Source organism: Salvelinus fontinalis, chromosome 6 (assembly GCF_029448725.1).
Source record: "Salvelinus fontinalis isolate EN_2023a chromosome 6, ASM2944872v1, whole genome shotgun sequence".
NCBI classification, from domain to species: domain Eukaryota; kingdom Metazoa; phylum Chordata; class Actinopteri; order Salmoniformes; family Salmonidae; genus Salvelinus; species Salvelinus fontinalis.
The window spans coordinates 20,238,548-20,260,706 of NC_074670.1; the positions used below are offsets into that span (position 1 = coordinate 20,238,548).

General features: G+C 42.9%; 1 protein-coding gene across 3 annotated transcripts; it reads left to right on the forward strand.

Annotated features, from left to right (window-relative positions):
- The first annotated feature begins 400 nt into the window (after window positions 1-400).
- Window positions 401-21,926, forward strand: kcnj21 (potassium inwardly rectifying channel subfamily J member 21). Of its 3 annotated transcripts, none has more exons than XM_055925428.1 (5): window positions 401-725; window positions 871-1,003; window positions 15,721-15,862; window positions 16,015-16,894; window positions 18,652-20,939. In XM_055925428.1, the coding sequence occupies exons 3-5, from the start codon at window positions 15,773-15,775 to the stop codon at window positions 18,858-18,860; spliced, it is 1,179 nt and encodes a 392-aa protein (XP_055781403.1). In that variant the 5' UTR covers window positions 401-725; window positions 871-1,003; window positions 15,721-15,772; the 3' UTR covers window positions 18,861-20,939. The 3 variants fall into 3 exon arrangements, with proteins under 3 accessions (XP_055781403.1, XP_055781401.1, XP_055781402.1); XM_055925426.1 differs by having other exon boundaries at window positions 439-725; window positions 20,848-21,926; XM_055925427.1 differs by lacking the exons at window positions 401-725; window positions 871-1,003 and adding an exon at window positions 15,362-15,514 and having other exon boundaries at window positions 20,848-21,926.
- Window positions 21,927-22,159: the final 233 nt, after the last annotated feature.

Here is a 22,159-nt window from a genome sequence, read left to right on the forward strand (position 1 = left end):
AGTTGAACTCAGGTCTGTGCCCAGATGATAGGCATTCGCTTGGGGAGTTATAGCAAGTTTATGGTCTCAACCAAGGTTTTTCATCATGCAAGAGTGTCTCACACATTAATGGCTGATACAATGTTATTGCTCTTAAATTAACTCTTGAAATGTAATCTCATAGATAGATCATGCAGCCACCTACCTCTGCATTTCTTATAGTCTACCATTTTTCAGCAGGCAATCTTAGCATTCCCGCTGAGAAAAAATGATCACTCTTAATGAATGATTTGCACCGACTCTTAATGAATGATTTGCACCGGGTCAAATGGGACTACTGATGCCACTGTGCAGAGGGCAGTCAAAGCCGAATAGTAATGTTATCATACCAAGACGATTGCCACTCGGCAATAGAGGTCTAGCACTACGCACAGCACGGAAACCCATATATTAGATCGCACATAATGAGAAAAGCCTAGCAGTCTATAAAGTACAGGGGCGGATGAGGGGGAGGGGATTTTTGCATTACGCGTACAGTATGAGTGGCAAGCCTAGTCCGTTCCTTCGCGCACAATGAACTGTAGACTACAGCTGGCTGTTACGTGTAGTCTATGAGACCGGGCTGGGCTACAGGAGGAACAAAAAAGTGACAGTTTACTGTGGTGGTTTTACCTACAGCTTTAAATCGGCCACCTAATCTGCTATGGCAGCGATCATGGGACTCTCAAATCCAGTTCGGAAAGAAGGTAAGCACAGCGCAAACAAAGGATGCCTTGCCACTCATGGATAACCACCGAGCCAATATAACCAGAGGTGTTAATTCCAAACTACTATATTGATAGTAAATGCAACTTATTATTTTAATTAATTCCGTTTTCTGTCAAATTACAGGAATAAAATGTGTTGATATGTGGACACGCACTGGCGGCGCGCTCGGTGGTCGTGTTTGATGTAACCTACCTTTGACAGGTACTGGTCAGAGTTCGTGCAGACGTGTCGAACCAAGCACTGTTGTAGAACCGAGGTAAGGTATTTTATTAACTACCATAATTATTAAATGCTTAATAGATTAGTAACCCTGACAGTGCTGTATATATGTCCGTAGTAGCCTATATGACTGAACAGACATGGCTATTAGACAACCAAACTGGGTTCATGTATGGTCGGAGTCTGTCAGGGGGGCAAACTTCATTTGCATCAGTTTTGGGTAGCCTATATGATTCCGGCATGTTAGGCTATGTGTCTATTAAACTAGTGAAGCCAACATGCGGACAACTTCGTTTATTGAGGTTTCCATTTGTGGTTCTAATTAAAACCAGCAAATGGAAACCTGAATAAACGAAGTTGTTAATTTATTAATACATTGTTAATTTATACTGTATTTATTTTCTATCCCCATTCATCCATCCCAAATTTGTCTACGCTTTTTCTTTTAGTCTCTTCCACGCTCACGCTCTCTCTCTTCTCCCCTCTTTTTTATTCTCTCGGCAGTTTTTAGTGTGCTGTGTTATCGCCCTGTTTTCATGTTGTTTTTCAGCAAGTGAATGAAAACGTGCCCACATGTTCCTCTTATGCTCCAACACATTTCACGCTCGCCTAGGATTTTGACAGCTAGTTTAATTCTTTAGCCTACCCAGTACCCACGTGTAAACTACAATTTAAAACAGCCCCATTCTTCCTTCCTGCACAGCATGTGAAGTGTTCCTGTATTATTTCTTACCCCATTATTAACGCGCTCTGCTTTATTTGCGCCTTGCTGCTGTTTGTCATCAACGATTCACGTTCTGAATAAATAATAATTCCAGATCTGACAGTCAACTGCGACTATGCCCTGGGCGCTGTGTGTTCAACGCATCCTGTAATCCATGTCAAGGATGTTTAGAATAAGATATTTTCTCTAACTATTCACACCTTGTCAAATTGGTTATATTTTTTTACATAAAATATTATTGAAATTCTAAAAGGAAGGCATGGCTGCTCAAGAGCAATTGACATGCTTCAGATTTGATGACAGCGAATTGGATATCATGGAACCATTGGAATAGGATATGGGCGTCAGATGGAATAGTTTAGATTTGTTCTTGAATATTAAATATGACTGGGAATTGCTAAATGGTTACACTGCCTATCCAGCTTAACCACTACTCATGGCTCTGAAGATGACCCTAAGGTCAGTGGGGTGTTCACGACCCTTGGTTAGGCGCGGAAATCGACTCTGCCGCACGAGCATGCTTTTGCGGCACAGTCGATAGCGCGCCGGACCTCGGGCTAGAAGGTTGAGGGTTCGAGACCTGCTCCCTGCCTGTTTCATTACAGTATGTTGAATCATTCAATCAAGGACTTTCAGCTAACACGCATTAGGAAACTCTCAAGAAGTATATATAAGCTCTGAAAAGGTTAAGTACTGTTGTTTCTTCAAGGCCATTTCAGTCATTTTCTGGCCAGTGCAGAAATAGCCTCTGTTTTATTCTAGGAATGTATTCCTTTCCAATCATTTTTTTGTGTGTTTTTGTTTTCCAGCATTGTGATTTGTATTCTCTTTGCTGATTTAATTTAATTACTTGGCATGCATGCCTACACCTAAGGGATAATCAATTGAGGGACGTTCTATGGAAAATATTGAAGAATGTGGAAAGTGTGTTTCATAAATCACGACGCGCTAGCAGACTGGAACTGACCTTCTATGGAGCTGGATTATTTTCCAGAGAACGTATAGCGCCCCGAATTGATTATCCCTTTTATACCATGGCTATAATTGAACATATTTGCTGCTATAAATGTGTTCATTTGCTGATTGAAATGTGTTTAACACCCACTGAAGTAGCTAGCACGTTTACTAGATAGCTACAGTAGTTGCCGTGGTAACCAAACAAACTGTAACAGAGTAGGGATTGAACCAAAATGCAGCGTTGGAATATGACATACTGATTTATTGAACAAGACGAAGACGAAACGAAATACACTTGATAAACTACAAAAACATATAAACGATGTAGACAGACCTGAACGACGAACTTACATGAAACAAGAAGAAACGCATGAACAGGAAAACTGACTACATAAAACGAACGAACAAACAACACCGAAACAGTCCCGTGTGGCGCAACGTACATAGACATAGACACAGACACAGGAGACAACCACCCACCAACAAACAGTGTGAAAACACCTACCATAATATGGCTCTCAATCAGAGGAAATGAAAACCACCTGCCTCTAATTGAGAGCCATATCAGGTCACCCTTAACAAACATAGAAACACACAACATAGACTACCCACCCAAACTCACGCCCTGACCGTCAAACACATACAAAATAACAGAATACCGGTCAGGAACGTGACACAAACAGACTTGCTAGTTTAGCTAACCAAAACATCAGCCCTGGCTTGCCATTATTAAAATCCAATTCAACAATGCCAATAATGGTTTCGTTTCAACCTTTGCTTTCAAAAGCAGCTCAAACATAGAACATGTAAGAATTAACTATAGCCATTTAATTTTACCGTGCAAATATACTGTGCGTTATAGGGAAATAATGCACGCTCTAGAATGCCAATCAGAAACAATTATTCAACAACGTCATGGTATAATTAAGCAATAACGCATGAAGGGGTGCGGTATATGGCCAATATACCACGGCTAAGGGTTGTTATTACGCACGACGTAACGCAGAGTTGCCATATACCACAAACCTCTGAGGTGCCTTATTGCTATTAGAAACTGGTTTACCAACGTTATTAGAACAGTACAAAAAAAAATGTCATACAGCTTTCAGCCATTCAGCATCCAGGAGCCAAACTATTCGGTTCATGTTTATGTTAACACTAGTTGAAGAATTTTTCATTTTTCAAACACCTAAACCAGCCTTTTCCTGCAATCTAGAGCCATAATCATTATGCTTAATTCTATTCAAAATATATGTTTATTTTCCTGCATATCTAAGCATACCTCTTAAACTGTATCTTCCAGACTATGCTTCTCTGCATCTCTGCTAAAATCTGGGTGAACGATTGAAAGGAATGTGATCTGAAGGCCACGTTTCACTGTGTCCACTATGGGCATGAAGCCTCTGACTATTACCATGTCAGGGGCATGAAGCCTCTGATTATTACCATGTCAGCCTGTCAGGTTTGGCTTTGGACATGATGCTGCAACAAGGCTCCTCATTCACATTGTTCAGTTCACCAACAGCCGTAACCACATTATACATTTTTCATATTTACTTTCCATTAATGTTGTCAGCTACAAATCTCTGCATACATTTTTTGTGATTCTATACTTAGCCTATACGGTTCACATAGAGAACATTTGTTCCATTCAAGGTTTAAAACATTCTCTCTCTCCCACCTCCTTATCCCATCCTCAGTCAACCTATCACCTGGGTGGCTTTCTATTTCCCAAAGATAAATTAAAGCGTTTGCATGTATGCCTCATCTGCCTGAACTTGTCAATTTTAGTTCATTGGGGTGGAAACGAGGCAGTGAGGGAGAGAGATTGGGAGAATATTAAGGACTACAGGTGTTGGCAATGACAGTGATTTGATTAAGAATACAGAGGTGCTGTTCTGGCATACTGCTCATGCTCAGCCACCACAGCCCATTATCAGCCTTACTCAGCAGACTACCGTGCGTTGGCGGAGGAGAAGATCGCGTATTGAGTTGTCCTTTTCACTTTCAAATTGCCTTCAAATTAATGTCAAAATTGGTTTATGACACAATCGCGGTGAAGAGCAAATAAGTTTACACCATTTAATTCTGTCAATTTGTATTCTGTGTGCGGAGGAAGTGTATTTGATTTCTACATCTAATAGTGTTTCATTTTATCTGTAGCATTATACAGACCAGGCCTTGAAATACATCCACAGGCACACCTCCAATTGACTCAAATAATGTAAATGAGCCTATCAGAAGCTTCTAAAGCCATGACATAATTTTCTGGAATTTTCCAAGCTGTTTAAAGGCCAAGTCAACTTAGTGTATGTAAACCTCTGACCCACTGGAATTGTGATACAGTGAATTATAAGTGAAATAATATGTCTGTAAACAATTGTTGGAAAAATGACTTGTGTCATGCACAAAGTAGATATCCTAACCGACTTACCAAAACTATAGTTTGTTCACAAGACATTTGTGGAGTGGTTGAAAAACGAGTTTTAATGACTCCAAGCTAAGTGTATGTAAACTTCTGACTTCAACTGTATAAACCCCAAACTTCCCGGAGCGCTCCTCTCAAACGAATGTCATGACTGATGTGCTACCCATCCTTAATTCAGGCAAACCTGGATTCTCTCAGTTATGAGAATCGAAGCTTATGGCCTTGTCTAACGTCCGTGGCGGCTATGAACTTCACTAGAGCATACACACCATACCGCCAGTAACTATGTTGTGTAGATGAGGGGCCAGGGGAATAAGATGGGGGGGGGGGGGCTCTTGTGGGCCCTTGTGTCTCAGAGTTATAGTCCAAGGGAGTTACATTGGCATTCTGGAGAGTAAAAATTGATTTAAATTATCTCTCATCCTATGGATGACAGAGGTTTGTGCAGGGGTGGCTGTTGTGGCCTTCTCTTAAGGTAATAAAAAGAAAAACAGACACCGTCCTCACGGGAGACACTTCTGAAACACCTTGGGCCAGAATGGTAACAGTGAAGAAGTCAAGCAAGCTAGTGTGATACCTTCATCACACTGGCTTGCAAAGCCACTAATGGGATTTCCCTGCTCTGCTCTGACTTCTTGGTATTGGCCAAAAGTTACAAGACAATTTTCACAGAGTTTGTACTATATGAAACAGCCATAGAGGGGTCCCATACCTTGTCGTAAAAGTGACTGATCCATCACTAAGACCTGGCAATGAGTATACAGTAAGAACAAAAGTGTTTCTGTAGCTCTCTCATGTTACCCAGCTTCTCTCCGTTGTTATGCAACCATTCAGCAAATTAACATCCCTTCATCATGAAGCCATAAGACTAAAACAGGACAGAACCTGACCTGACCTGAGGCTTTAATTAAAGATACTAAATGCGGGAAGTGACTGGACTTCCCACGATACCGTGCTTATTTACCCAAGAGAACACCAGGATTGTTTATTCTGAAATAAGCTCTCGTAGTGGGTTTAAAACAAATGCCAAATCTAGAGCAGTAAATCGCTCACAGGTATCAACCATCTTCCTGCCCCGCTACCTCCCCCAAAAAACATTTGACACAGTAAGGCTGTGTGGGCTCTTCAAACAACCTCCGTTACACATGCCCACCTCCCCCTCAGTTCAAAACCAAGGCTAACACCCCTTCTGAACCCTCATTAGTATTCTCTGCAGTGCATTCGTAGCTGACCATCGCTGACCATTTTGGTTACTACATGATTCCATATGTGTTATTTCATAGTTTTGATGTCTTCACTGTTATTCTACAATGTAGAAAATAGTAAAAATAAAGAAAAACCCTTGAATGGGTAGGTGTGTCTAAACTTTTGACTGGTACTGTATATGAGCCAAAGGCTTACTGTGAAACATGCTAAAATCGTAGGCAGGAAGTCTCATTAAAGGCCCAGTGCAGTCAAATAATTTTCTGTGTTTTACATATATATTTCCACACTAAGAGGTTGGAATAATACTGAAATTGTGAAAATAAGGATAATGCCCTTTTAGTGTAGGAGCTGTTTGAATAGACAGCCTGAAATGTCAGCCTGTTTTGGTGGGAGGGAGTTTTGGCGTGCCTGGTGACATCACCAGGCGGTCAATAACAGCTGGTGCGCGATGTCTAATATTAAGGTAGTCTTGAGGTATTGCTCACCTGAGGTATAGTACCTCATGATAAGCTGTAGACCACACTATTTGTATTTTTCATAGCCGTTTATTTACCACCACAAACCAGCGCTGGCGCTAAGACCGTACTCAGTGAGCTGTATAAGGCCATAAGCAAACAAGAAAATGCTTATCCAGAAGCGGCGCTCCTATTGGCCGGGGACTTTAATGCAGGCGGTGCTCCTAGTGGCCGGGGACTTTAATGCAGGCAAATTTACATTTGTTTTACCTCATTTCTACCAACATGTTACATGAGGGAAAAACAGATGGGGGAAAATATATAATAGACCACCTTTACCCCACACACAGATACGTGTACAAAGATCTCCCTCGCCCTCCATTTGGAAAATCTGCTTTCAAGCAAAACCTAAAGCAGGAAGTACCAGTGACTCGCTCAATACGGAAGTGATCAGATGACGCGGATTCTATGCTACAGGACTGTTTTGCTAGCACAGATTGGAATATGTTCTGGGATTCATTCAACAGCATTGAGGAGTATACCACCTCAGTCACCGGCTTCATCAATAAGTGCATCGACGACGTTGTCCCTACAGTGACCGTACGTACATATCCCAACCAGAAGCTATGGATTACAGGCAACATCCGCACCAAGCTAAAGGCTAAAGCTCACGCTTTCAAGGAGCGGGACACTAATCAGGACGCTTATAAGAAATCTCGATATGCCCTCAGACGAACCATCAAACAGGCAAAGCATCAATACAGGACTAAGATTGAATCCTATTACACCGGCTCTGACGCTCGTAAGATGTGGCAGGACTACAAAGGGAAACCCAGCCGCAAACAGCCCAGTGACGCGAGCCTACCAGACGGGCTAAATTCCTTTTACGCTCGCTTTGAGGAAAGCAACACTGGGCCGAGCAGGCGCCCATTCACAGCGACAGTGCTGTAGGGGAGTGGGTCAAGAGTTTCAAGTTCCTTGGTGTCCACATCACCAACAAACTATCATGGTCCAAACACACCAAAAAAAGTAGTGAAGAGGGCACGACAACAACTTTTCCCCCTCAGGAGACTGAGCCCCAGATCCACAAAACGTTCTACAGCTGCACCATTGAGAGCATCCTGACTGGTTGCATCACAGCCTTGTATGGCAACTGCTCGGCATATAACCGTAAGGCGCTACAGAGGGTAGTGCGTACAGCCCAGTACATCACTGGGGCCAAACTTCCTGCCATCCAGGACCTATATACTAGGCGGTGTCAGAGGAAGGCCCAAAATGTGGTCAAAGACTGCAGTCACCGAAGTCATAGAGTGGCGCAGCGATCTAAGGAACTGCATCTCAGTGCAAGGCGTAACTGCAGTCCCTGGTTTGAATCCAGGCTGCATCACATCCGACCGTGATTGGGAGTCCCATAGGGCAGCGCACAATTGGCCCAGAGTCGTCTGGGTGTGGCCGGGGTAGGCCGTCATTGTAAATAAGAATTTGTTCTTAACTGTCTTGCCTAGTTAAATAAAGTTTTTTTTTTAAATTAAGTATAGCAAGCGGTACTGGAGGGTCAAGTCTAGGTCTAAAAGGCTCATAACAGCTTCTACCCTCAAGCCATAAGACTGCTGAAAAGTTAATAAAATGGCCACCTGGACTATTTTCATTTTACACTACTGCTACTTTATGTTTATTATCACTTTACCCCTACCTACATGTACAATTTCCTTGACTAACCTGTACCCCCGCACATTGACATGGCACCGGTAACCCCTGTATATAGCCTCATTATTATTATTTTTATTTATTTTTTACTTTAGTTTATTTAGTAAATATTTTCTTAACTCCATTTTTTTTAAACTGCATTGTTGGTTACGGGCTTGTAAGTAAGCATTTCACAGTAGGGTCTATACCTGTTGTATTCGGCGCATGTGACAAATAAAATTGGATTTGATTTGAAATTAGTGAAAGACGTCCTTCAGCTAACTTTAACTGTTGAAAAGTCCCAAGTATAAATACTCTAAAGTACACACACTAAGGGGTAAAAAAAATTTATAAGCAATATAGTGTTTTTTTAGAAAGAACTGCAAACTTCAAGGAGTAGAGCATTCAAGGAGTTGGTCTAATGAGAATCTGTGATGTCATCGGTCTCCCCTCTTGCTTGAGGAACAATAGAGGAGCAATAGAGAACAAAAGAGGAAAGCCCCCCCCACTTGTGCTGTGTAATGACTTACCTGGGCCACCTATTGAGATGTGCCTCTTGTTAAGTAAATCAGGTGTTAAATGAGGTGAAAAGGAGACCAATAAGAAAGAGATTTCAAAACCTCTACCAATAAGAGTGTCACGATCGTGTGGCGGATTGACGGACCAAAACGCAGCATTTGGAAAATAAGCCATCTTCTTTTATTTTAAAGACGACGAAAAATAAACACGAAACACTTAATACAAACTAACAAAACAACAAACGATCGTGAAGCTAATAAACGTTGTGCACACACACAGGCTACAAACGTTCTGACATAGACAACTACTCACAACCAATGAAAGCCTATGGCTACCCTAAATAAGGCTCCCAATCAGAGACAACCGAAATCAGCTGTCTCTAATTGGGAACTCATTCAGGTAACCATAGACTCTCCTAGACAACTAAACATACATAGACAACGCTAGACACATGTACTCAACACAAACCCATATACTATACCCAACAACCCCTTTACCATAAAAAACACCCAAAACCAACAAAACACAAACATTCCCCATGTCACACCCTGACCTAACTAAAATAATAAAGAAAACAAAGAATACTAAGGCCAGGGCGTGACAAAGAGCTAGTTTTCAGTTTTCCCCTTTCCACTCAGACCACTCTTAGTAACATTTTTGCTTGGGAAATTGCTCTTCGCTAAGAAGCTATTTTTGTTTATTTTTGACCATTTTAATTGGAAACAATTACAGTAAGGTATTTAATTTCAACCCAGAAATGATTTGATATTAAGATAACCACGGTTGCATTAGACATTTAAGATCATATCAAGCCATGTAAATGATTATGCTCATATCTAATAATGCTACACAAGCTATTTGAAAATAAAAAATAGCAGTTACAACTCATTCTCTGACCCCCTAAGATGAAGTTCTCTCAAGGGCAGAGTGTTTAAGTGTGGTACAAAGCCCTTAAAGATAATGTGTAGACTACAGTGTGAAGTGGGAATGCAGTGAGTCTGCCTGGCTCTCGTTTCAGCCTCACCCACTTCGTTTTACCTCCACTCCATTCTCGTTCTTTTCACTTCTTCTTTCTTGCAGTATTCTTTAATTCCCGTCTACCCATTCTCTCTCCCAACTGCTGTTCTCTTTGGCTATGTAATTTAATGGCTGAGGGGAGTGAGCTCAAACATCCTCTCTCTGTCCTGGCAAGTCTGTCTGTCTCTGTCTGCCTGTGGCTCTCAGTTTGTACTGGACAGGTCATTTCATTATAAAGCATTACACTTCAATGAAGCCATTATACCCTCATCATCCTGAGCCAAAATGGGAACCCAGATGAAATGAGTAAAGTGACTAGGGAAAGAGACTGAGGAGCAGGGGAGAGTGATACATGGAGTGAGAAAATAAGAATAAAAAAGTAGAGAATCACTGGTGCTCTCGACAAGATTCTCACAAAGGCGACACAGAGAATGAGACTTCATATTTTTCTCATACTGGTGACATGACATTTCATCCCAGCAGGCTGGCCTCCATCCCTTATCCCTGACAGAACTATTCTTTATTCTGGGTGGCATTAGCGCTGTAACATGCTGTGCCAGTGGAGCTATGCTTCGGAAGCAGATGCTGCCTGGCTGCTCTGCACTGGGGTCAGTCCTGTCTTTAGGACGAAGCCATGTTGGTTGACTGAGCCTCTGGGGAAGCTGCTGTGGTCAGAAGGAAAACTTGGAGAGAAGCCTGTGAAAACACACACAGACATGGCCACTGCTACTGCTATTGGCAGTAGTGGTACTGGTGTCAACACTAGACCTAACACTCACCGATTCGCCTAACACCTGGCTATTCCAGCCTCTCCACCAGTCACCATCTTCCCTCTAGCCTCTCCTCTCTGACCTTTCCAACCACACCTGTCATTTCCTTTCTAACCATGAACCCCTTCTCTCCATCTCTCTCTTTCTGTCCCCTATTAAACTATTCTTTACTGTCTCTCTCGTTATCTCCCTCCCTGAAACCCTCTACTTGACCGATCTGCTCGCCAATCTACTCTGTCACCCTTGCCTTTTGCCCTGTCCAACATGACACCTTACTCTGTCCCTCTCTCTTTCCTTCTCATTTTCACTCCTCATTTATTTTTCTCTTTTCCCTTTCCTATATCTCTTTATCTACTTCCTTCTCCCTGTTTATTTACTTGTCCCCCTCCCTTATTCCCTTTCTCTCCGTACCCCGCCAGTCCTTGGCTAATGTCTCTCCTCCCAGTCATACATGTATGCAGCATGTTGTCCCCTTGTCTCTTTAATCTTCTCTCGTCAGGCGAGCCCACCTCTAGATGGATCAGTGGCTGATTTGTGGCCTCCCAGCGTGTTCCGTCTGTCTCTGCCTGTCCTCCCGCCGCGTACCCCACAGAGACCTGCATTATTAATATGGCTTTCAGCTTTCACACATTTCCTGCTGACTAACAGGCAACTCCTCATCACACCCACACCTACTGCCAGTGTTCTACCACTGGACAGAGCATGGGGAATGGAGGCTGATCCTTTTAAGCGTATGACTTCAAAGAAGTTTAATCGGGAGTGTGTGTGTGGCAGAGAATGTTTTCATCTCAACATCTAAAACCAGGGACTTAATGAATCGCTGCTGTCAGGTAGGGGTCATTAGAGAAATATGCTGAGAGTAGGTGGTGTTGGTAATGATTCATTATTTGTCCATTATAAATGCTGGGCGGCAGTTTATAGAACGGGGGCAGTCTGGATCGCAGTCTGGACCATTACTTTGCCACCCTACTCTATAATTAACATCTATTTATTTAAAGTGTTGGGTGTTTTGTTCCAGAAGCTCTGTGCCCTGTAAACATGTTTTAAGCTATGACACTGCTGAGCTGAGAGAGAACAGTTGAGAAGGGTGGGAATGAGAGGGCTACTTCCACTCTGTTAGAAAGGGATCACAGCAGCGATTGAATGAGGGTATGAGGCATGAGTTGATCAGAGGCTTGACTTCAGTGCCGGACAGGGGTTGAGGTGTTCAGAGCCTTCAGTGCCGGACAGGGGTTGAGGTGGCCAGAGCCTTCAGTGCCGGACAGGGGTTGAGGTGTTCAGAGCCTTCAGTGCCGGACAGGGGTTGAGGTGTTCAGAGCCTTCAGTGCAGGACAGGGGTTGAGGTGGCCAGAGCCTTCAGTGCCGGACAGGGGTTGAGGTGGCCAGAGCCTTCAGTGCCGGACAGGGGTTGAGGTGGCCAGAGCCTTCAGTGCCGGACAGGGGTTGAGGTGTTCAGAGCCTTCAGTGCAGGACAGGGGTTGAGGTGTTCAGAGCCTTCAGTGCCGGACAGGGGTTGAGGTGGCCAGAGCCTTCAGTGCCGGACAGGGGTTGAGGTGTTCAGAGCCTTCAGTGCCGGACAGGGGTTGAGGTGTTCAGAGCCTTCAGTGCAGGACAGGGGTTGAGGTGTTCAGAGCCTTCAGTGCCGGACAGGGGTTGAGGTGTTCAGAGCCTTCAGTGCAGGACAGGGGTTGAGGTGTTCAGAGCCTTCAGTGCCGGACAGGGGTTGAGGTGTTCAGAGCCTTCAGTGCAGGACAGGGGTTGAGGTGTTCAGAGCCTTCAGTGCAGGACAGGCTCATCATGGATGGATGGTGTTGGAGACGAGCTCAACTCTTCCGCTGAGGGCAGGACAGGATTTGACTGGGAAGACAAAAAACAATAACACAATACACTACACAGTTAGACAAAAGAGCTAAGAATGAGTTAGTCCAAGCAAGGAGTAAAATCATTGATGTTTAATAATGTGATTGGGTTTGTGTATGTGATTGAATCTACATACAGTAATGAGAGAAAATTGACAGGGCTACTCACAGTGCTTGGAGTAGAAACATTCAATGTGCCAGTGGATGAGCGGACACATGAGACATGGCTTCAGTTCATGTCAGGAGAGAGTTGACAATGGTAGTGGAGTGGTCATCACCTCTTAATCAGGGAACAGGAGGGGACATTCCATTACAGCTGCGGCATCACAGGTTTGGGCAACAAGTTTGTCCATGAAGTAAAACTTAGGCATCTCAGAATTCACAAAGTCAAACACAGACTGCGCATCTCGCACACTTGACACATTAAAGTAGCCCAAGAAACATTCCTGAATAAAGCCCCGATAAAGCCGTGGGGAAAATTGTTCTCCCTGGGGCCTGGAGTTTTTCTTTTGACAGTGATTACGTCTAGTCTATGAGAACATGCTGGGCTACAGGAGTATTGTAAAAAGGGTTTATATGGGCTATGATGGGACAATTTTTTCTAATCAGATCACATAGTTATAAAAATCTCCTGAAGAAAACCCTGTCAAACTGCAGCAACCTTGTACTTGTTCATATTAATTATATTTAGACTAGACGAACAGGGGAGTTTCCTCTACCCAGACACAGAGACAACAACTGATAGACAATATAACTCACAGGGCAGAGCTTGCAACTGTAGGCCTCATTAAAAATGAACTCACAGTCTATGTCATCACTCTTATGTTGATTGATAAATTCCAGTTAATCATTTTGGATTGAAAAGGTATAGGCAGCATAGCCAGCCCAAGTTTGAATATAAACCAAATTTGATCACATTCACATTTTCTCCTGACAAACAATGGTCTATAAATACATATATGGTAGCTAGCTAACGCTTATTTTTTTATTTTTTTATTTAACCTTTATTTAACTAGGCAAGTCAGTTAAGAACAAATTCTTATTTACAATTACGGCCTACACTGGCCAAACCCTAACCCGGACGATGCTGGGCCAATTGTGCGCCGCCCTGTGAGACTCCCAATCACAGCCAGTTGTGATATAGCCCAGGATCGAACCAGGGTCTGTAGTGACGCCTCTAGCATGCCTCTGAGATGCCGTACCATAGACCACTGCGCTACTCGGGAGCGATGTTAGTACTTTCTACTAAAGTTAGCGAGGCAAATAGAAATAAATTGCACTAACTCCACCCAAAAATACAGTTCTAAAACCAAGAAAACAATATATAATCTACCTCCGTCTCCTATAGTTTGAAAAAACGAATTTGAATTGAATAATATCCCTAAAAATGTTCAACTATCACTCTTCACTGTCAATCTCTATCCAATAAGTCACCAACTCACCAAGCATCTCAACACATAGAACCCCCATAATGCTCTGTGGCACAACCGCAATACAACACACTAGGTTCGTTCTCTGATCCTAATCCTATGATTTGATGGACAACATGTTTGTTCATATTGCAAAAGCTTTGATTGGTTGGAGGATGTCCTCCGGAAGTGGTCATAATTACATTGTAGGTCTATGGAAGGAGGTAAGGCCCAAGAGCTTCCTAGGTTTGGTATTGAAGTCAATGTCGCCAGAGGAGGACGGGGAATAGCTGTCCTCTGGCTACACCATAATAATAGCCTAAAGTGTGTTGTTGAGACTACTGTAGACCTTCATTGCAAAACAGTGTGTTTTAATCAGGTATTTGGTGATGTGAATATATTTAATGTTTCATTATTTTTAATTCACTGAGTAAGATGGTCCTCCCCTTCCTTCTCTGATGAGCCTCCACTGGTACACACACACACGTACACAGACATACACATACACACACACACACTCGGAAACACACACACGGACACACTCAATCTTGTCATTAGTTTATCTTAAGCGCTGCTTGTAGATCTTTATAACAACAAAAATGCAACAAGATGACATGAGGTGAGTGAGAGTGTTCCTGAGGGAGGGAGAATGTGGCTTTCTGCTCTGCCCCCCACACTTACCACGGGAGACTGGAACTAGGAGCTTTGATCCCAGCAGCTCACAACAGCAACTTCTGTCAATACAAAGGAACAGATGGCCATGGAGCAGTATCCTTGGACTATCTGAGTAATCCTTAAGCTCACTCCCTCTCACATTACACCTGCTATACTGCCTTTAGATAGCAGTAATCCGCTCTGGAATCTACATAACGACAAATGAGGAAGCTGAGTTGTTTTGTTTTGCTGGTGGCAGACATTGCAAGTCGCTTTGCAACTAACCGAGATTTGTCTCAGGCTGATGATCATGCAATCTACATCTCCAGTAGTCTGCAATCCATCTGAAGTTCAGTCGTTCTCATCTTTAGAATGCTGCAAGTCACACACCGCGGTGGTGGATAGATCTGCATTGACTGGAGTGATTTGGGAGGATGACAAAAGGCATAATGAGGCAGATTCACTTAAAAGGGTTTCACTGTATCCTTTCTACAGTGAGCCAGGAGTCACGTAGTTAGCTGTGAAAAAGAGAGGGTCATATGTGTATGTGTGTGTGTGTGTGTGTGTGTGTGTGTGTGTGTGTGTGTGTGTGTGTGTGTGTGTGTGTGTGTGTGTGTGTGTGTGTGTGTGTGTGTGTGTGTGTGTGTGTGTGTGTGTGTGTGTGTGTGTGTGTGTGTGTGTGTGTGTGTGTGTGTGTGTCTGTGTTTGTGCCCTAGTGTGTATGTGGGATTTAACACTGTGAAGTTGTTCTGAGCATAATTAATTACTTGTGTGTTCTCTGTTTGGCTTGAGGGTGTCTGCTGTTGCTGATCAATGGCAGAAATGAACCATGTCTCTGAGCCTCGCCTGCCCAGGCTGACAGAGGTGAACAGCAATAATGAGTTGATCTGGAGAGCTGTTCATAAAAGCTTACGTAGGCTCTTCTATATTTTATGATGAATTTCTGGTATTACTAAAAAAGCACCACACCTCATTTCAGTTTGACATGAAATGTCACAGGTTTGTCGCTAGTCCGCTACACAGTGGAATTTGAATAATCTTTCATGTAAATATGCTTTTATGTTTTCCAGCAAGAAAGCGTACTGTTTGGGGCCAGAAACTGTGGCCCAAAGCTTCGAGGCCATGAATTGCTTCAAAAGGCGTTTTGGACAGGATGTGGAGAAACAGGACCAAAAGCTGTCAAAACCAAGATGGGATACCCCCAAAAACAAGGTGATGGAAGTTTTGATGGAATGTATCAATTTATCAATAACTTACTTTGTTAAATCACACAGTCATTAACCCTCTTCTTTCTTTCTTTTTCTTTCTTTCTTTCTTTCTTTCTTTCTTTCTTTCTTTCTTTCTTTCACACAAACAATACACAGGTGCCCACAGACCGGACCATGGTGGTGGGTGGCAGGCAAGGTGGGGGCGGTAAAGGTTCCAACCGTTCAGGACGTACCCTGAGGAAACGGCGCCAGCGCTACGTGGAGAAGGACGGCAAGTGTAACGTGCATCATGGCAACGTGCGCGAGAAATATCGCTACATGACAGACATCTTCACTACCCTGGTGGACCTGAAGTGGCGCTTTAACCTGCTGGTGTTCACCCTGGTCTACACAACCACCTGGGTGTTCTTCGGTCTCATCTGGTGGCTCATCGCCTACATCCGCGGAGACCTGGACCACACCGACGATGGAGAATGGATCCCCTGCGTCAACAACCTCAACGGCTTCGTCTCCGCCTTTCTCTTCTCCATCGAGACGGAGACCACCATTGGCTACGGCTACCGGGTCATCACTGATAAATGCCCAGAGGGAATTCTCCTGCTTTTAGTCCAGGCCATCCTGGGCTCCATCGTCAATGCCTTCATGGTGGGATGCATGTTCGTCAAGATCTCCCAGCCAAAGAAGCGAGCCGAGACGCTCATGTTCTCCCACAAGGCGGTGATCTCTGTGAGGGACAGCAAGCTGTGTCTGATGTTCAGGGTCGGAGACCTGAGGAACTCGCACATCGTGGAGGCCTCCATCCGAGCCAAGCTGATCCGCTCCAAGCAGACCAAGGAAGGGGAGTTTATCCCTCTCAATCAGACGGATATCAATGTGGGCTTCGATACGGGGGACGACAGGCTCTTCCTGGTGTCGCCACTCATCATCTGTCACGAGTTCAACGAGGGCAGTCCCTTCTGGGAGATCTCACAGGAACAGCTGGAGAGAGAGGAGTTTGAGGTAGTGGTCATCCTGGAGGGCATGGTGGAAGCCACAGGTGGGTTCTTCTAATTTAAGGTTCGGACCGGGGGAGAGTAAGCTGATCCTAGATCTGTGCCGCCAAACTTCTACCTGGAGAGATTTTTATTGTAATCAAAATGATGTAGAAAAGGATTATTAAAATAACATTAATAACACTATAATTACAGGTACTTTAATGTATAATATGAGAATCTAATGCAGGTTTGTGTGACATTGTTTAGAAGCATTCATTCACTTGGTGAGATAAAGAGGATGCAGTCGACAGGAATCACTCGAGACTTGCAGGGTATCACCAATTAATGTTGGCTCTGAATGCACTTGACAAGGACTGCAATTACATTGGCCTAAATGGCCACAGCATTGTCCTGTACGCTAATATACTCTATTAGGGTCTTCTGGCTGCTGTGAGAAGCGGAAGGGACTCCACGGAAGCCCGTCTGTGTGTTTGTGGGAGAATCCCAGACCTGTCAATAGCATAGCCTCTGGGAAATTAAACGAGTAGAAGACGTCTAGGGAATTCTGGTCGGAATGGTGATTGAATTGGGTCGTTCCAGCAATTTTGTGCCTTTTGTGAAGTGTAACTTGGACAAAATAAATGTTTGATTTCACCCACATAAAGAGCACATGTTCAACTTAATAAAAAACTGGTTTTCCCATTTCAAGAAGATAAAAAAAAATATATATAGTAAGTGCCTATTAAGTGACAAATAAAGTAACAGGGTTGTCAATTTCTTCTTAAATCAGCCATAAATCCCCTTGTGACAGGGGGAATGGAAGCTTGTTGGGTGCAACACGGAGTGGCAATTGAATGAAAGCTTGCCCCAAAAAAGTATTTGTTAAAACATTTCTAGCCTGTCTACGGTTGACGTGTTATGTTCGACCCTTTCAGTTTTCCACCACAAAACACCAGAAAATGGCCAAAAAGATTAGAACCAGCTCACCTGCTTTTACTCTAGGATTTGACTATTAGATGTTCAATGTTTCTGTTAAAAAGGAATAATTTCACCATATTAAAATGAGAGTTCAGTTCACTTAACAGGGTTGACCTTAAAATGAGGGACACTAGTCACATGAAATAAATAATAATCTTCAGATATGACTTTGTCAAAGCAACAAAATAGCTAGGTCTTTACAATGATGGTGAAACTTGGAGACATTTTGGGGTTAAGTGGGTTGAAATCTTCCTAGAAGTGACATAGGGTTGACAGAGGGACATGTCAAAATGCTGGATTTTGGCACTTTAGCAAGCCTTTAGTCATATTAAAATTCTCCTTTATTGAATTATCCATATGGTCTATATTAAAGGGCACTTCATTTAATATAACAGACTTTTAAAATTAAATATTGGTGCACAATTTCTACTTAAAATATCAAAGCGACACAAAAGGCACTCTTTTCATGGAATGACACAATTCCCTTTCCCACCCTATCCCTCCCACTGGCAAGGATTATCGGTCCAGGAGTGGGCGGTGGCAGTGAACTGAACCACTGCTCAAAGACACACTGTGGGTGATTTACCCTTGGTTTTCTTCATGAGGATGCAGACCGGGTGGGTGTTATTGCTTCAGATTTGTTTTTGATATTCTACTCAATATATAGACTTTGGTTTAACGGAGGGACAACGTTTGATCCATCGCACAGCAAGGGCTGTTTTTTCCTCAGTATCCCATGTCAATATTGACAGTTTAGTCAAGGGACAAACTAAAAGATAATGCTTTATTGAATTTTTAAAAGCTATCGACAACAGTTTGTTGTTTTGCTCTTTTCCCTCAGGGATCAAACCCAATCAGGCCTTGAAGTGGGATTTGCCTGAAGTAGGAAAGAGTTTGCTGTTAATCTCTCAGGTGCTTAAAGAATGGGAGCTTCTGCAACGTAGATGCAGGGAGTGTCACACCCTGGCCTTTGTTATATTGATTTTCTTTATTAGTTTAGTTAGGTCAGGGTGTAACATGGGGGATGTTTGTGTGTTTTGTCTAGTTTAGGGTGTGTGTATTGTTTAGGGGGTTTTGTAGTAGATATGGGGTAGTGTTCAGTGTAGGTGTTTAGGAAAGTCTATGGTTGCCTGATTTGGTTCTCAATCAGAGACAGCTGTTTATTGTTGTCTCTGATTGGGAGCCATATTTAAGGCAGCCATAGGCTTTAGGTGTTTGTGGGTACTTGTCTATGTTTAACGTTTGTAGCTTGTGTATGCACTAACGTTTGTAGCTTCACGGTCGTTTTGTTGTTGTTTTGTTAGTTTGTCTAAGTGTTTGGTTTCGTGGTTTCATCTTTTAATAAAGAGATGTATTCATATCTGTAACGGCAGTCCTCCTCCTCTTCATCTGAAGAGGAGGAGTATTGAGGGAACCAAGGCGCAGCGTAGTGAAATGACATATTTTATTAACGAAAACACGAACTTGACTAAACTAACAAAAACAACAAACGGTGTAGACAGACCTAGACGACGTACTTACATAAAACAAGAAAAACGCACGAATAGGAAACATAGGCTACACAAACCGAACAAACCGTAAACAGTCCTGCATGGTGTACAGACACAGACACGGAAGACAATCACCCACAACGAACACTGTGAAAAGGCCTACCTAAATATGACTCTTAATTAGAGGAACGCCAAACACCTGCCTCTAATTAAGAGCCATACCAGGCAACCCATAAACCAACATAGAAACAGAAAACATAGAATGCCCACCCAACCTCACGTCCTGACCAACTAACACACATAACAAACTAACAGAAATAGGTCAGGAACGTGACAGTATCCCGCTGCGCCTTGGTCCGCTTATATTGACTATCGTGACAGGGAGTTAGGAAGCAAGTGCAGTTGGTGAGTTTAATAAGGAAGAACATGACGATATACAAAACAAGAGTAGCGTACTGGGAATGAAAACCAAGACTGCCTGAAGACTGAGGCTACTGAGGGCTAAATAAAAGGGAAGTAATCAAGGTACTGATGAAGTCCAGGTGCACATAATGATGGGGAGCAGGTGTGCGTAATGATGGTTGCCATGTGTGATGCTTCATGAAAATACATAGGCTAATTGGTATGTTGATTGTATATTAAAAATCATCATCAGGTACAGTATGTAGGTATCCCACTGTATACATGATACCATTGATACAATTGGCAGTATTTTTTATTCATTCAGCGTGCAGTTTACATTCTAAGAATTACAGCAAAATCATTATAATGTGATACATTTGCTGCAAGTGAAATGCAAATTAACTTATATACATATACATTATGGCCGCTGAAAAAAAGAACTGTTGATACATTGCAAGGTTGTGAATCCTCCAACCCGCAACCCCTTACTTCTCTTAATATCAGTGTGTGTGTGTGTGTGTGTGTGTGTGTGTGTACATTGGTCTGTCTGCCTTGATATACCCCTGGTGCTGGCTGTGCATGGTCTGTCGGTTTGTTTCAGCATTCCTGTGGATAATATGTACTGTAATTGATGTGGCTCTTCACGGTTTACTTGAGCAGAGGATGAAAATACTCACAAGCTATTTATAGGCAATCCACGTATAAATATTCAGAAAGGTGTGTGTGTGTTTTTATCTGTGTGCGTTTCTGCATCTGTGTGTTTGATGTGTGTACACATGTGTGATTGAAAGAGAAGATGCACATCTCTGTATTAGAACCACTCGTCAGCCTATTTCCTTTTCCCCGGTGAGTTCCTGTCTCTCTCTCTTGTCTCAGTTGTTTTAGTACAACCCTGGAAACCCTGCTAAAATGTTTGCTCAATGAAAGGAGTACAGCTCATTTAAAGTCAGGAAGACAAAGCATAGTGAATCTTAATTAGATCCTCAAATCACACCGACGCAGCTTGAATCCGGGTCTTAATATAGTTCCATGACAAGGGCTTTTTTTTTAACATTTAGATTATACCCAATCACACAGTCGTTTCAAGTTCCTATCCTCTATTTCATGTATGTAATGTCTGTCTCCCTCCCCCTTTCTCTCTCCAGGAATGACATGCCAGGCGCGCAGCTCCTACCTAGACTCAGAGGTCATGTGGGGGGAGCGCTTCACCCCTGTGCTCTCCCTAGAGGAGGGCTTCTACGAGGTGGACTATGAATCCTTTCACCACACCTACCCTACCCCGACCCCCACCTGCTCTGCCCAAGAGCTGGCAAAGAAGGGAGAAGCCATCCCCTTACCTCCCCAGTCCCCACCTCCAGTCCTGGAGCTACCCCCACCACGTCCAGAGAAGGAGGAAGACAAAGGGGAGGAAGAGGTTGGGGCGGAGGAGCTAGGGGATGGAGAGGGGGATAACGTTAGCAATGGAGAGGCCAACAGGATGGATGATGGGCATGAATGAGTGTGCATTGGTGAAAACACAAACCATGTCATCCGATGATGCTGCTCACTGGTTTAAAAGAAGTTCATACATGGAAACGAGGCTACAAGAGGTAAGATTTCAAAATCACAACATCATGAAGATAGGCAAGAAGTACTTGTGCAATTGACTCAATGTCTCAAATGGCTTTGATATCAAACTTCATCAACTGATGAGTGTCAAACATAAACTATGATATACTATAGTTTTTGACTACTATTAGAGGGACCAAAGGTAAGTCTTCACGCGGACTCATTTTTTTATTACAGCATTTAGTGCCAATATTCTGATCTAAAACAACTTGGATAACTGGGTGAATATGGTTTAAAAAGTTTCAAATAATGGTATGTAAATTATTGAATACTTTGTACTAGACTAGAGCAATGTGTGTAAGAATGAATGTGAAAGAGGATGAATTAAAGGAGGCCTGGCCAAATGCCCATCCATTTCAAGTATTTTGATACACAGGTTTTGCTTACATGTGTTCATTTTCGTGAATGAATATTGACCTTGTATTCAAATCATAAATCACTAAGTTTGAAAGGCCTTTGCCTTTGAATTAATTGTTTAAAGTTATGGTTTGGATTTCTTGCACCATTTTGTTGGCTTCACAAATGATCCTGTTCAAGGCATTTTGGAAAGGTTTGCTATTAGTGGGCGTTGGCAACCACCTAATAAATAATTGAGCGCTTATCATGGAAATTGAAATGTTTGAAGCCTTTTTTGTATATTTCTGCATTTTACATTCACGCCACACAGTGACCACACAGATAGGTTTTTAGAGGTTGATCATTCACTCTGAAGTTGTGCCATATTGAGTCTTACCTTGGTGAAGATTTCCCTCTACTGGCTGTAGAACGTCATGACAAGAGCAACCTGGTCCTCTTGGGTCTCTCTCCAACTCCTTCCAAGCCTGATCAAGTAAGAAAAAGATGAGGGGA

Excerpts from the sequence above, each read along its gene's own strand:
- kcnj21 (XM_055925426.1), top strand. The coding sequence starts at position 15,773 with ATGAATTGCTTCAAAAGGCGTTTTGGACAGGATGTGGAGAAACAGGAC. Across the intron at positions 15,863-16,014 it reads GGGATACCCCCAAAAACAAG|GTGCCCACAGACCGGACCAT; the intron begins GTGATGGAAGTT and ends AACAATACACAG. Across the intron at positions 16,895-20,847 it reads GGGCATGGTGGAAGCCACAG|GAATGACATGCCAGGCGCGC; the intron begins GTGGGTTCTTCT and ends TTCTCTCTCCAG.